Source organism: Sus scrofa, chromosome 5 (genome assembly GCF_054392235.1).
Source record: "Sus scrofa isolate SSC_HxYL_T2T_F1_AM1 chromosome 5, Sscrofa_HxYL_maternal_Yorkshire_Landrace_v2.0, whole genome shotgun sequence".
In the NCBI taxonomy this organism is placed as follows: domain Eukaryota; kingdom Metazoa; phylum Chordata; class Mammalia; order Artiodactyla; family Suidae; genus Sus; species Sus scrofa.
In genome coordinates, this window is record NC_139387.1 from 89,285,419 (window position 1) to 89,301,019 (window position 15,601).

The window sequence follows — 15,601 nt, forward strand, 5'->3', positions numbered from 1 at the left end:
TACTTATAGGCACAAATGTTTCAAATGAGGACTGGAATACTAAGTTCAAACCAAATGAAAATATAAAGAACAGCTCTAGTCAATGAACAATGTGAAATGTTCTCTCTGTTTCAATCTACAATCAATTATATTCTGCCATTATGTCTCCAGACAGGAGCAAAACTGAAATTACATAGTCTCTGAAGATTTAGTTTAAGATATTAGAAATATAGGAGTTCCCATCATGGCTCAGTGGTTAACGAATCTGACTAGGAACCATGAGGTTGTGGGTTTGATCCCTGGCCACGCTCATTGGGTTAAGGACTCGGTGTTGCCCTGAGCTGTGGTACAGGTCGCAGATGCGGCTCGGATCTGGCGGTGCTGTGGCTCTGGCATAGGCCAGCAGCTGCAGCTGTGATTAGACCCCTAGCCTGGGAACCTCCATGTGCCGTGGGTGCGGTCCTGGAAAAAGACCAAAAAAAAAAAAAAAAAAAAAGATATTAAAAATGTAAATGATAAAACGATATATTCTTCATTTCCCCCCTCATCCACTGAACAGATATTAACTGAACACTTAACCATAGCTGGTGTTTATCCCTTTCCTTCTTTTAAGTCCAGGGGAATAAATAAACCAGAGACAGATTAGCCAAGATTGTATTAAAAGGAATGTTTCTATATGTCAACTGTCGTAACCTATTTTTCCATTTAATTCCTATTATTCCATGTACAACATATATTTATAACCAGCTCAGTTTTATATATTTATTTCTTCTAAAAGTAAAACAATTTTTATCATTTTCATGACAGTATATTAAATTGTACCTTAATTTTTTTCTCTTGCATTGAATTATGGATGCGTTCTCTTAGGGGTTTCATCGATGAATTATTCACTTGTGTGGGAGATCTATGTCCAAAAAAAGCAAAAATTTATAAACCGGTAGGTCTTGAACTAGTTTCTGCCTCTCTCCTACCCGAAAGAAGTTATAGAATAAAAGACTATTCTGAAAAACTGAACTTAGCCGTTTATAATACTATAAAAAAGTATCAGTATTCCTATTCTGAGTTCTAAATATTAATAATTTGCTTAGTGAATTAGTTCATTCACCAAATATTTGAGCCACGACTATATATAAGGCACTGTATAAGATATTGTAAGGGATAGAAAGTTCATTCATTCATTGGTCCTGAATACAGGCTTCTTGCTGTAGTAAAGAAAACAAGATATCCACAAAACTCAATTCAAAATAAAAAAGGATGGATGCCATAGCAGGGGAGTTCAAAAGAGAAAACCATAGTTTAGAAATAGGAGGGACAGAGAAGGTGTAACAGAGGAGGAAACACTGTTGTTTCTGAGCCAGACAAACCTAGATTCATCAATAAATTCCTTTTTTGGGTTAACAGAGCCAGAGTTATTACCCCTTTGACTCAAAAGACCATTAGATAAGAATAAAGGATAGTTTATTCTAAGAAAGACTGGTTTATAACCCTACATTGACTTACATTCATATACATTGTCCTTAATTTTATCATTTCAATTCAGACCATTAAAAATTTACCATAAGCTGGTACTTGTCTGCACAATGACAACTGGAAAAGCTAAGGTAACAATAAACAATTGAAATGTGTTTGGCCACATGATTATGTGTAGAAAAATATTTTGGAGTTCCCACTGTGGCACAGTGCATTAAGATTCTGACTGCAGCAGCTAGCATTGCTTGAGAGGTGCAGGTTTGATCTTCAGCTCAGTGCAGTGGGTTAAAGCATCCAGCATTGCCGAAGCTGTGGCTTAGATTTTATCACTAGCCCAGGAACTTCCATCCATGGGTGCGGCCATTAAAAAGAAAAGTATCCCTTTAAAATGGATGTAGGGATTAATTTTGTTTAGAAAATCCTATAAACACAAAAAAACTTTCTCTAAGAAAATGACAGAATTTAATCTGAGATAAAATTTAAATCATTTAGATTTCTACCTAAAAACAAATTTTGTTAAACAAAAGTAAGATAGCAAGAGGAAAATAACAAAGATTCATTTCCTTTATACTCTCTTCTGGGATTACAACACAGAGTGTAAGTAAATCACTGATAAAATAAATTTTCATTGTAAAGGAATTAGAGGACAACACTGAATAACAGAGCATTATAAAGTTTCTCTTTAAAGAGAAAAGATAGTGGGGAGAGAGTACATAAAGCAATCGTGGATGGAAATGAACAATTATAGACTAGAATCAGATTTCTAAAAAGTAGCTTAAGCAGAAAATAGAAAAAATCAAATCGGATAATTTTATAAAATCCTCTACTATGTACTAAATACAATTTAAAACAGTTGTTCTAAAATCTTGAGTATTTCTATAAATAAATGTTCATTAATTTAAAACATCATGAGTCTACTCAGTGTTTGACCTAACTGCTGTTAAAACTGAAGAATATCAACGTCCTGCATAGAATGCCAATAGAAATTTCGTACACATTTTCTTCATAACACGAGGAGAAATGGTAAATGTTGATTCCAACACAAGTTTGGTATATGTGCTCTCTCCTAGTCTATGGCAGAATAATACAATCCTTGGAGCGAAGTCTTTAAGACGTCTCTGGAGAAACGTCTTAGAGATGTCTCTGGAGAAAGCCATCTTTACTATTTGCTAACTTAGCCAAATTACTTAATATCTTTCTCAAGTCTCTAATTCTTCACTTATAAGGTGGGAATACTACTAAAAGCAGTTGTTGTGAAGGCTGAAGTAATATAAGTAAAAGTATTTAGCAAAATTCTTGATTTAAATATCTCAATAAATGATTTCCAAAGCAAAAACAAAAAACACCAGTCATACTCACAAAATACTACCTTTTTAATATATAACTCCCTCATATTCAAATGTCCAATCTCCCTTTAACTGACTTTTTTTTCTCTTCATACTTTTCTGTAGTTTCTAAGTTTCCTACCACAGCATATATTTCCTTTATAAGCAATGAGGTGGGTTTTTTTTAAATTTCCATTAGAGATTAACATTCACATAAATAACTTCCACCTTACTTACCTAAAAAGTGTAAGAATAGAAGTTCCATTATGATGAATTGTATTTTCATTGTCATATAAAAGGTCCGCTTTGTTTTTGGTAGGAGCACTGGCTGCGTCTTCATCCAAAAGAACTAGTAAGGTTTTCACAGTATCTCTGCCACAGTATGCAGTGCCATGGTTTATGGCATGAAATTTTGGCTAAAACAAGAAATAATTTCAAGTAAATGTAAAATCAGCCCAGCTGGGTGAATCAGCCACTCTTTTCCATTTCATGTGCTATTGTTCTCCTTTCTTCTCTACTAAGCTATTAAAAAAAAAAAATCAGCCTTGGGCAGTTCCCATTGTGGCTCAAAGGGTTAAGGTCTGACACTGTCTCTATGAGGATGTAGGTTCAATCCCTAGCCTTGCTCGGTGGGTTAAGGACCTAACATGGACACAACCTATGACACAGGCAGCAGATGTGGCTGAGATTGGGTGTTGCCATGGCTGTAGCGTAGGCTGCAGTTGCAGCCCTGAATTCAACCCCTGGCCTGGGAACCTCCATATGCCAGCAGGTGTGGCTGTAAAACGAAAAAAAAAAAAAAAAAAAAAAAAAATCAGCCATGGCTGTGCCTTTAAGGCATGCAAATACGTCTCCCTCAAGCCATACTAAAATCAATCTTATGAACTTCCAGAAGCACAAAAGAATATGAAAATAGTATCATCAAAGGAAGGCATTAAGTTTTTGTTAAAATAACATTAGGCTTTAAGTCAGAAAAGTTTAGCTACATTTAAGTGACCTCAGCCTCATGACTTAACCTCTGTATATTTTTCCTCTCCTATACCAGAAGTAGGGTTCTTCGATTTGAATACCAACTCCACTGATGGTTGTAAAGATCTATTCCAATGCAAAAATAAACTAGTAGACCTGCATTCATTAAGTAATCACCCATAAGTAATACTAAGTCCAAAGCATTGTGTTTGAAGCTAAGGCTACTAAAGGTAAAAACATGTCAGTCTCTTTGGTAAGTAACAATAATGGCATTACAGAATGCTAGGTGCTATTTCTAAGAGAATGTACACATAGTGCAGTGGGAGCACACCAAAGGTCATGATCAGTTTACCCCAGGATCAAGGATGGTTTCAGAGAGGACAAACACAAGGGTAAGAGAGAACATGGTATTTTATAGAGACCAGGTAGCTTGAAATGGCTGAAGAACAGGGCAACAGAAAAAGAGATGAGACTGGGAAAGTTTTGTATATGTCAGGCAAAGAAGTTATAAGTCAGTCTGTTACAGAGTTAAAATACCTTACTTTATTAAGTGAGGAAATAAAATGATACTATTTACATTTTAGAAAAATGATGGCAATGATGGAAATATGTAATATATTCCAGGGTGAGAATGTTATTAAATCTGGAGACAGGACCACACATTAAGAGACTGTAATAGTCTGGCTTAGAAATGAAGAAGGTAGTAGCAGTAAAATAAGACAGTAGCAGTGGAGATAAAGAAAAAGCAGCTTAAAAGGGGAGAGCTGAAAAAACTTAGTAACTAGATAGAAAAATAGGGAAAATATATAAGAATATAATATTATACATAGATACTCTGATGCTATTTCTGGCTGGGTTTGATACCAACATAACAGTTGTGTGTGTTATATAACATGTTGCTTAACTTGCTGTGCTTCAGTTAAATAATTGGTAAAATAGGGATAACGATAGTGTCTTAACCCTTAGGGTTGTTAGACATTGTGCTTAAATATCAGAATAATCCTTTTTTGGAATCTGGTACAGTAGGACAGCTGCTCTCAGCTTTCATCAATATGGTCTTTGCCTCCTTTCTCTACCTGGCTGACTCAAGTGAGCCAAGTGAACTGTAATGAATAGCTGTACTAGAATTTTAACAAATTGCCTCTCACAATCTGGTGCTTAACGTACATTTTTCATTAGTACAAGAGATGGCCATACTGTTTAAAACTAACATCATTGAGAATTACTGGATTATATTTTTCAAAGATTTCTGATTTGATTGAAAACATAAAATTAAGAACCAGGTCATCTGTATCTTTATTTCCTGTGACAAGAAATGGGAGAGATTGGTACATTTAATTATCTGAGTTGTGACAGTTTCTGACATATAATTATAGTAAAATCTGGTTGTCATTTGAGCCAAGCTAGTGAAATATGTGGGGAAACAAGCCAGAATCTCCCCCATGTCCCATCTTTAAATTAAACTAAAACCAAGTATTGCTACAGAAAAATAGCTAATTTTTAGTTCCCGAGGACTGTGGATAAATAAACAATAAAAATGAAGCAAAAGTCTTTCTTCATACACTGATCATCACAATCACACCTCATGAAAAGGAGATTTTGTTACCTCAATAATTAAACTGCAGCAAATGAATTATTATAACACATTCTCCAAAATTCTGTTCTAAAACTGAAAACATTGTTGTCAACTTCTCCTATGATACTATAGTTATAAAACCATAGAATGCCTGACTACCTATGGAAAAAAAATAAAAGGTAAATTTTCTGGGTTATACAGTTAAAAAATTTCTATGTAGCGAGGAATTCCTAATGTTTGCAACAGACTGGCAATGGAAGTAGAAAATAAGAGATCATGGAAATAGAAAAATTCTATGAAAGAAAAATAAACCTCTGAATAGAGCTGTTTCTGTTGCTGTTCTATAGAGTGCCTAGTACTGGAGTCATAACCAGAGAAACCAGGCTCTTATTTTACACCTGAGTAAACGGGGAAATAATTGTTTTATAAGAATAATTATTGGAAAATGCAACAAAACACCTCAATATCCATAAAGAATCATCAATTTCTAGTGCTACAAGGGATAATGAACATAATCCAATGCCCCACTTTAACAAACACAGACAATTTGGCTCAAAGATGTTGTGATTTACCCACGTTGATTACCCTGAATAATCCTATTGAGAAACATAAATTTTCAACATTTTATAACAGAGGAAACACATTCTTCTCACTTAAGTAACAATAGTAAACCACTTCTACAGCACATAGAAGAGATGTTTCACACAGAAGGATAATGAAAAATAAAAAGCTCATTACTCGTGAAGGACTGATGCCAGTGGTGCTCGCAGCTACATCTCCTTGTTGAGAATTGATAATATTTTTAATCCTCAAATCCAAATCTTGAGCAACTTCCTCTACGGCTTTATAAAAAGGACCCCTGCTGTTCTGGCCTTTTATCAGCTGCGTCTTTATCACTGAGAGTATACGACCCCCTGCAATGCTGAAAATAGAAATAAGATGACTTTTATAATAGTACTAGAGATGACAATATACTTATAAGTTTGAAAATATAATTCTCAGGGTTAATCAACACTTTTCAAAGAATAAGGCTTTGATCTTATAAATCAAACAGTAACCCATTTAAAAAAGGATAAGAACCAGTAGAAACAAAATTTTAAAGTTTTTCTAAAAGCAAGTTATTTCAATAAGGTAAGGTACTTCTTCCTTGATTTGAAAGCTGAAGGGAAATAATTTAGTTATATGTGTTATATGATAAACGGTTCAGATACAGCTATATACATACAATATACTTAAAACCACACAGTTCAGATACAACTAAGATAACACAACGACCTCTCACTGAATATCTAAAATCCAACATAACTTAATCTTAAAACCAATTCAACAAATTATTACCCCTAAATTATAGATGGGAAAATTGAATTTCCAAAAGGTTAATTAAATAGCTTGTCCAAAAACATACAGTGTTCTGGGCTAGGAAGAAGGTGGTGAGGAGGGAGACTGACCTGAAATACATGATGTTGCATTTTAACATGAGAAGGGTTATTAGGTGGAAGAGGAAATTAAACTAGTTAATACTGATCTAAAGGAAACCAGAGGCTGGACCAACTATCCCAACAGACAAGAATTTTTAAAAACCTGAAATCAATTGTTTCACTATACTAAGCCTGAACCTGAAAGAATCTGGGTTCAGGTTCAGGCTCTAGAGGAGTTTATTCTGCTCTAGAAGGCAGAGGTAAAACTAAAGCGAGAAATATACAGGAGGAAGGATTTGGGCCCATTACAAGGAATAAATTAGAGGTGTCCAACAGCAGGAGAGGGCTCTCTCAAGTTGCAAGATCTCTATCCCTTGAGGTACCCCTGGAAAGGCTGCACAATGCCTAATGAGAAGGTGGTACTGTCTGGCAATGGACTGCCTGAGCACACAGCATAGCTCCCCCACTTCCTACCTTGAATATGCCATTTAACCTTTCCGTGACTTTGATAGTAGAGTAAAGGAAATTATGAATAGTGTTCATCCTCACTGTCTTACTGCCAGGCTTTATGTTTTAGGGGAGAAGTCAGGTTCCCTAACAGCACTGGAAACATGACTGTTCACATTTAAACAACTTGTCCAAGTAGAGAAGGAAAGTTAGAAGAAAATTGCAAAGACTTAATGTATGATAGTGCATTAGACCAGTATCTTCTAAATTTGCCTCATCATCAGAATCATAATCAGCATTTGTTTAAAATATCAACTCCAGATCCCACCCTACTGAATCACAATGTCCAGAGAAGGATACTGAATTGTTGAATTTCTTCTCAATGTACCACAGGTGATTCTTATGACTAGACAAGCTTGGGAAACATTTCATGAAAAAATTAGCTCTTTGAAAAAGGAACCATATTTTACCACTCTTTATACTAACAATTTACACTTGGCACACAGAATAAATTAATATAGCTGCTGAATAAATGACCAAGTTTTTACCTGTAAAACAAAAGATATATATTTTACTATTATTCATGTTATTATTTGTAATACAAAGCACTGAGAGAGTTTCAGCTTACAGTATGGCAGACTAGTTACTCTAGGGGAACATTCCACTGAGCTTGGTAGGAATAGGGGGAAATTTCCAAGTACCACCCAATCTCCCCCCCAATAAGTGACAAAACCTGGAGTGGGAAGTTGAAAGCTGTGAGTGGTAAGCAAATAGGATGAATGGGGTTTTCCTGAGGGCAAAAATCTCTAGCAGCACTGTAATTGGAATGCAAACCCTTAGTGGGAGAGAGACTTTCACACTGAGTCTTAACCTCCCAAGTAAGAAGTATGGTTTTATTAGATTTCTTCTGTGTGTTTTATATTTTGAAATCTTAAAAAAAAAATTTCTATTTAATTATGGTATAGAAATACAATTGCTTTTAAAAAAAATTGATTCATGTCCAGCAATATTGTTAAAGGCTACCATTAATTTTAATAATTTGCCTATAGATTCTTGGAGTTTTCTATATGTACAATTATATTATCAAAAAGGACTTTATTTCTTCCTTCTCAATTGTTGTATCCCCTATTTCTTTTCCTTGCTTTACTACACTGAACTGGACATCCAATAATATCATGCTGAAAAGAAATGAGAGCAAGAACTCTTGTTCTAAATCTTAAATAAAATGCTAAAACATTTTATTACTAGCCTGGTTTTCATAGAAACCGTTTATCAAGTTAAAGCCCATATTCTTAGCTCATTTTACACTGAAAGGGTAGTAGTCCTGTAAGGTATGTCCCAACAGACAGCTCACCCTAGGCAGTCCCTGGGCTTTGTCCCCTGTCCTTCATACTTTATTGGATATAAAAATAGACCCTCAGAGTTCCCATTGTGGCTTAGCGAGTTAAGAACCCAACATAGTATCCATGGGGATGTGGGTTCGATCCCTGGCCTTGCCGAGTGGGTTAAGGATCTGGCATTGCCTCAAGGTGCAGTGTAGGTCACAGAAGCAGCTCACATCTGATGCTGCTGTGGCTATGGTGGAGGCCTATAGCTCTGATTTGACCCCTAGCCCAAGAAATTCCATATGCTGCGGATATAGCCCTAAAAAGATTAGAAAAAGAAAGAAAGAAAGAAAGGAAGAAAAAGAAACTAAAAACAGACCCTCCAAATCACCAAATTTAGCAAGTGTTCTCAAAATAAAACCTGGCTTCCCTTCTTGACTTCTCTCTCTGGCTTTTCTCCATCTCCTAGTAGCTGGCCTGTATTTTCACTACATTGACCTACTCATCAATGCATTTAAGAAATTTTTTAAAAAATATATTATTGGAGTTCCCGCTGTGGCACAAGAGGATCATCAGTTTCTCTGCAGCATCAGGATGGAGGTTGGATCTTTGGCCCAACACAGTGGGTTAAAGGATCCGGCCTTGCTGCTGCTGCAGTGTAGGTCACAACTGCGGCTCAGATCCAAACCCCGGCCCAGGAAGTCCATATGCTACACAGTAGCCAAGAGAGAAAAAAAATTGATAAAATAAATAATATATTATCCAGCAATATTAATTATTTTCAATGGAAAGATCCATCAGAGGACATAATCTGCAATAAATCTATAATCAGAAGTCTGAACATACTCTACGAATTCTTTTATGTAATAAAACTCTTTTCCAACTCGGTTTTTTTTAATTTTCAATTAAAAGCAGAGAAAGCAATTGGATGAAATGTAGCCAAAATGAAAACATAGCTAACACTTTGTGCTTTTTCTGGGAAGTAATCTCTAATGGAAGAGTTTTGGAAAAGATTCAAAAGGATAATCAAATATGAAAGTGTGTCACAGTGTCAGTCATAAGAACCAAAAAAAAAAAAAAAAGCTTTCAATGATATTAGGTAAATATCTTTGCCCTCATTTTTCATTCCTTCAATAAGAACATATATTCTAAATTTTAAAGATGATATAATCCTCTGAATGAACTGTGCTTAGGAAAAATTTGTAAGATTTGTATCTCAGATACTTGCCAAGCTCAGCATTCCGACCCTTAACAAAATATTGCGAACACCAGTGTTATGAATAGTCTATTGCTATACATTCACTACAAGAGCCAACCATTAGCTCTTTCAATATTTGCTCTGCAACATAGTAGCATAATTCAAATTCTTGCCTCTACAGCCTAAAATTCCTTAAGTTTTAACCCAAATGATGCTAGGATATTTCTGCTAAGGCTTGGGGATACAAAATGAATAAAATATTTCTTATTAAGAGGTCATAATTGATCATTTATTTCAGTAAGATACTAAAGGTATAGAGGGAATTTAAGTGGGGATTTAAAAGAAGAAAGGGGGCTTCAGAGAAGCATCATGGAAGATAAATTATGACTACTCTGGATAAATATTAATAGAAGAATTTAGGTGACAAAGGGGTAAACTGAAGTCCTAAAAAAGCCCTGGGGGAAAAACAGAAAACTGAAACTAGTGAGGAAAAACATAATTAAACCTCCAAGCTTGTATCAAACAATAGTGAAAGAATAATAGGCAATAAAACAGATAAACACCAGCTAATAGTTTAATGCAATTATCCACTATCTTTACTATATAGAATGATTTGGCTTTTCCCTACTATGTTTAAGAATTTGAAAATGATTTGCTAAAATAAATTATATCTTTAAAAAATCAAATGTGATTAAAAGTACCACATGAAATGTATCAAAAATGCTTCCGAAATAATTTTAAATGAGAAAAATGTAACATTAGGATTCTAGACTGGATAATTTCAATTAGATTTAACATTCTATAAATACCTAATGCTTAGCACAATAAATACAATGCAGGTGAGTGCTAAAAACCTGTTGTGTGATACACTTAAAATGCAGAATTTTAAACATTCTGAACAAGGAACTAATTTATGTAACCTGAAACCCCTAATTTAAAATATTTTTCAGGTGAAAGTATAGTAGGCATTTTATGGTGGCACCTACTGGCATAGTGTAGAAATGCAGCCAAACTATAGCTAAGATGGCCTGATGAAAAGCTGGCAGTGGGCGTTAAGTGTGATTTTGATTCCTTCTCTGTCTATCCCTCACCGTTTCTTGGATTCAAAGATTAGTGTGATTCCCTACCACTACCACCCTACTATAAGACAGGTAGTACAAAATTAAACTAAGCTAAAAAAGTTAAATACAGTTTTATCTCTGAGTTTTAAGGTTGACAGACAGAGGCCGAGATGAGATACAAGCAGGAGGTAGAGAGTATAGAAGATGTACATCATACTAAGGTTTCTAGAGTTTTATCCTATACCTAATATGGAATCATTGAAGGGTTTTAATTATGGGAATAACATCTGCTGCTTTAGAAAGACCACTGGCAGCAGTAAGGAAAACAGGATGGGGCAACTCAACATTGGAGGCAGAATGAACAACTCAGAGACAAGTAAAGAAGTCCAGGCAAGAAAGGATGAAAATATATGGAAATAAGGCAATAGGTAATAGAAATAGAGATGAGAAGAAAAAATATCAAAAACATTATGTAAAAAGAATTGATGGATCTTGTTGACTAAAAGGATAGACAAAGGGAAAAAAGGAGTTTAAAATATGTTCCAAATTTCTGCTTGGGTGGATAGACAGATAAAAGCTTCATCAAGCTGGATATTTTAGGAATATAAGTAGGTCTGCAGGGAAAGATGAAGATTTAGTTTGAGAAATGTTAAGTTTAAGTTTCCTTTGAGCTAACAATCTATAGGTAGTTAAAGATATATTTTTGAAACTCAGGAAAGAATTTGAATTTCACTGAAATATGAATTCAAAATTTGCATATATGTAGTCAAACAGCTAGGTGGAAAATGAGAATGAAATCTCAGCAGTTATGGGAAAAGAGTTCTAAGAGAGAAAGTGATCAAATTTGAGGACTCAAAAGAAACCAGAGACTATGCCAACTAGCAGATCATAAATATCTTTGGCAGAATAGCTTTAGTAGAGTGGAAAAGTGAATGAATGTGAGTCGGTTAAATACAGACACTCAAATAAATATTGAGTACCTACTCTCTGCCAGAAACTGTGCTAGGGCTAGGGAATATTAGTGAAGAAAATCAAGAAAGCTTTCATAGGGTTTACAGCCTCAAGAGAAATATATGTTAAATAACTAGAAATTGGGCAGTGGAATAAAAGAGCAACTTTTCAAGAAGTTGGGCTACTCTTTAAAGAATAAACTGACAAAAATAGCTAAGACAGTTTTTTATTTTTTCTTATTATCTATACATACCTCCCTTCTTCCCACCTGAACTTCACTTCACCCCCATTCTCCATGTCTGGCTAACTCCTTCAAATTCATCCTTCAAGATTAAGGCCAACTGTACCAACTATTCAGGTAAACACCCCTGCCACTCTTACCCTGGCTCTCACAAACTAGGCCAACTGTCCCTTCCTCTGTCCTTCCTATTGCATAAATAGAATATGATTTTAGTTCTTAATATCTTTACTACTTAACATCATAAAATAAATATATACTTAATATATGCCCAAAACACCCTAAAAACAAAAATAAAGATTGCTCAGATGAACTACTTAGACACCCACTTCTTCAGTGTCTTCCCTAGAACATAGTGTAATTATGACCAAACAGGCCATTCGAAATAACTAATTACTAAGTTAAGAACTGGGGTCTATTCTCTTACCCTAGATGCCTCTAAAATGTACTTATACCCTATTGATAATTTACACCAAGCAGAAATTTCTCCAAAAAGGAGTGTAAGTATAACAAATTACTTTGGATTAAATGTATGCATTTATAGTTTCTCCCTTCTAAAAAGCGTCACTAAAGTGACAAGAAGGCAAGTGCTTTAAATCCATGGAGAAAAAGAGACTGGGAAAGAAGACAGCCAATGACAGTAGAGGTATCTCATGAAAATACAGAAAGATGAAAAGCAAATGGACAAGTGATAACTGACTGCACAGAAGAGAGGAAGCTACAATCTAAGTAACTGTTAAAAGACACACCAATAGAAGGACCTTAGAAATTCTCAGAAGTTGGGACAATACTGAAGACCATGGTAAAGGTATAGTGCAAATAAGAAAGTTGGTTGACAGTCTATAGGAGAAAACTTAGACCCTTAAATCTCCTCTCTTATTCTGAACAGTCAGACTTGTGTAATTCTCTTGCCTCAGCATGGAAAGCAGGATTACTCTGAAAAATCTAAGCCAGAGAGGCTCCAGACCTAGAGGTACCAATGACTGAAAACAGAGGGACTGAGTACAAGTCTACACATTGAACTAGGAGACTCGGCATCAACCTATCCTACCTCAAATCCCAGAATATTGCTAGCCAGACTTAATGCTTTCAGAGATTAAAGGATGCCATTGTGGAAATTTTGGAGTTCATTCCAAAGAAAAGACCTGTAGTTACTCACATCTGGAGAATCCCCAACAGAAGAGCCAAACTGGCTACTAAGCTACTGGCTAATGAAGTCATGTACAGAGAAAACAATCAGCTTTACAGGGTCTCATTCTTATGAAAGAACATATCCAGAATCACCATACGTTTTAGGAAAACCTTTAACATGAAAGAGGCAAAAGAAACAAAAGGAAAACATTCAACTTAAATAAAACAAAGACCAACCAGGAAGAGGATAAAATGATCTTAGACATTAAATAACCTTGGAGAGACAAACAAAACATAAGATCACATGCAATCAAATGTGAAAATAAAGATATTTACCTCTCATTTACTTTTTCTCAAAAAGCTACTTGAGCAAGATAAGGGGTTTAATCAATTAAAAATAAAGTCATGAGATCCAGAAAACAAGGTAGAGGCAGAGAAAATTCACAAGGTGGAGCGTCACGCCTGACACTTGGAAACAGGCCTAGTAAGCAAAAGGAGACTGAACGAAGAAGACAGATGACTCTCCAAATGGAATGTCTTCAAGAACAAAAACCAGAACTGATAAATGATCTAATAAAAAGAAGAAATTGCATAGTTTTGTTGGAAAATTTGATTAATTGATGATAAACAGTCATGAAGCAAAGCAAGAGAAAAGGAGATAATCATTAATTCTAGAAGAAAACCCAAAAATTTATACAAGAAAGGAAGTCTAATCACAGTATATAATATAACTTACCTATAGGCAATATTTACCAAGTTATAATAATATAAACGCTAAAATATGATTGAACTTGATATTATAGTATATTAGAGGGATAAAAGAAGAGAGAAACTTGTGTATCTGTGTATATGGTAGGAGGGAGAGAGGAAAAAGAGTGTTGAAAAGTGGGTGAGGAGTTCCTGTCGTGGCGCAGTGGTTAACAAACCCGACTAGGAAACATGAGGTTGAGGATTTGATCCCTGGCCTTGCTCAGTGGGTTAAGGATATGGCGTTGCCATGAGCTGTGGTGTAGGTCACAGACGTGGCTCGGATCCCGCGTTGCTGTGGCTGTGGCATAGGCCGGCAGCTACAGCTCCGATTAGACCCCTAGCCTAGGAACCTCCATATGCCGCAGGAGCAGCCCTAGAAATAGCAAAGGGACAAAAAAAAAAGAAAAAAAAGAAAGAAAGAAAAAAAAAAAGAAAAGTGGGTGAGCGGGTGGCAAATCCTCATCTTCCAAAGTAGGAATAGGGAATGTTGAAAATTGAAAATCAAAACTAGCTGCATAGACCAACAAGGGGTTAATATCCAAAATATAAAAATAGCTCATACAACTCAATACCAAAAAAACAAACAATCCAATCAAAAACTGGGCAGAACACTGGAACAGACATTTTTCAAACAAGACAAACTGATGGCCAAGAGATAAGTGAAAAGATGGCCAACATCACTAATTACTAGAGAGATGCAAATCAGAACCACAATGAGGTACCACCTCTCATATGTGAGAAGGGCTATCATCAAAAAGTCTACAAATAACAAATATTAGAGAAACTGTAAGAAAAGGGGAATCCTCAAACACTGTTGGTGGGAATGTAAACTGGTGCAGCTGCTATAGAAAACAGTATGGAGGTTTCTTAAAAAACTAATAGGGGAAGTTCCCATAGTAGCTCAGCAGTAATGAACCCAACTAGTATCCATGAGGATGCAGGTTCGATCCCTGGCCCTGCTCAGTGGGTTAAGGATCCAGCTTTGCCATGAGCTGTGGTAAAGGTCACAGATGTGGTTCACATACAGTAATGATGAAGCTGTGGCATAGGCTGGCAGCTGCAGCTCTGATTTGACCTCTAGCCCGGGAACTTCCATATGCCATTGGTGCAGTCCTAAAAAGACAAGAAAAAAAAAAAAAAAATAGGGAGTTCTCCTGTGGCACAGCAGGGTAAGAATCTGGTGTTGTCACTGCAGTAGCTTGGGTCACTGCTGTGGCTCAGGTTCAATCCCTGGCCCTGGAACTTCCACATGCCATGGGCACAGCAAAACAAAACAAAAAAAAAAATCCAAGAAACTAAGAACAGAATTACTATTACATCAATTCTACTCCTGGGTATATATTTGGAAAAAAAAGAAAACGCTAATTCAAAAAGATACAAGCACCCCAATGTTCACAGCAGCACTATTTGCAACAGCCAAGACATGGAACCCAAATGCCCATCAACAGATGACTGGATTAAGATATGGTAGAAATGTACAATGGAATATTACTGAGCCGTAAAAAGAATGAAACATTGCCATTAGCAGCAATGTAGATGAACCTAAAAAATATTTTACTTCGTAAATGAGTCAGAGACAGACAAATACTATATCACTTATACGTAGAATGTAAAAAATAAGACAAATGAATGTATATACAAAACAGAAACAGAGAGACATAGAAAACAAACTTATGGTTCCCAAACACAGGTGTGTGGGGGGCTACATCAGGCCTATGGGATAAACAGATAAAACTATTATACATAAAATAGATAAGCAGTAA

The 15,601-nt window shown here is 35.6% G+C and overlaps 1 protein-coding gene across 1 annotated transcript in view; it reads right to left on the reverse strand.

Annotated features, from left to right (window-relative positions):
• The window catches only part of PARPBP (PARP1 binding protein), a 72,189-nt gene that overhangs the window by 17,035 nt on the left and 39,553 nt on the right, over positions 1 to 15,601 (reverse strand). Inside the window, exons 7-9 of the mRNA XM_021092657.2 lie at positions 6,058 to 6,241; positions 3,012 to 3,190; positions 802 to 883 (exon numbers count right to left, since the gene is read on the reverse strand). Of these exons, the coding sequence (XP_020948316.1) occupies positions 802 to 883; positions 3,012 to 3,190; positions 6,058 to 6,241 (445 nt within the window). The remainder of the gene's footprint in view (positions 1 to 801; positions 884 to 3,011; positions 3,191 to 6,057; positions 6,242 to 15,601) is intronic.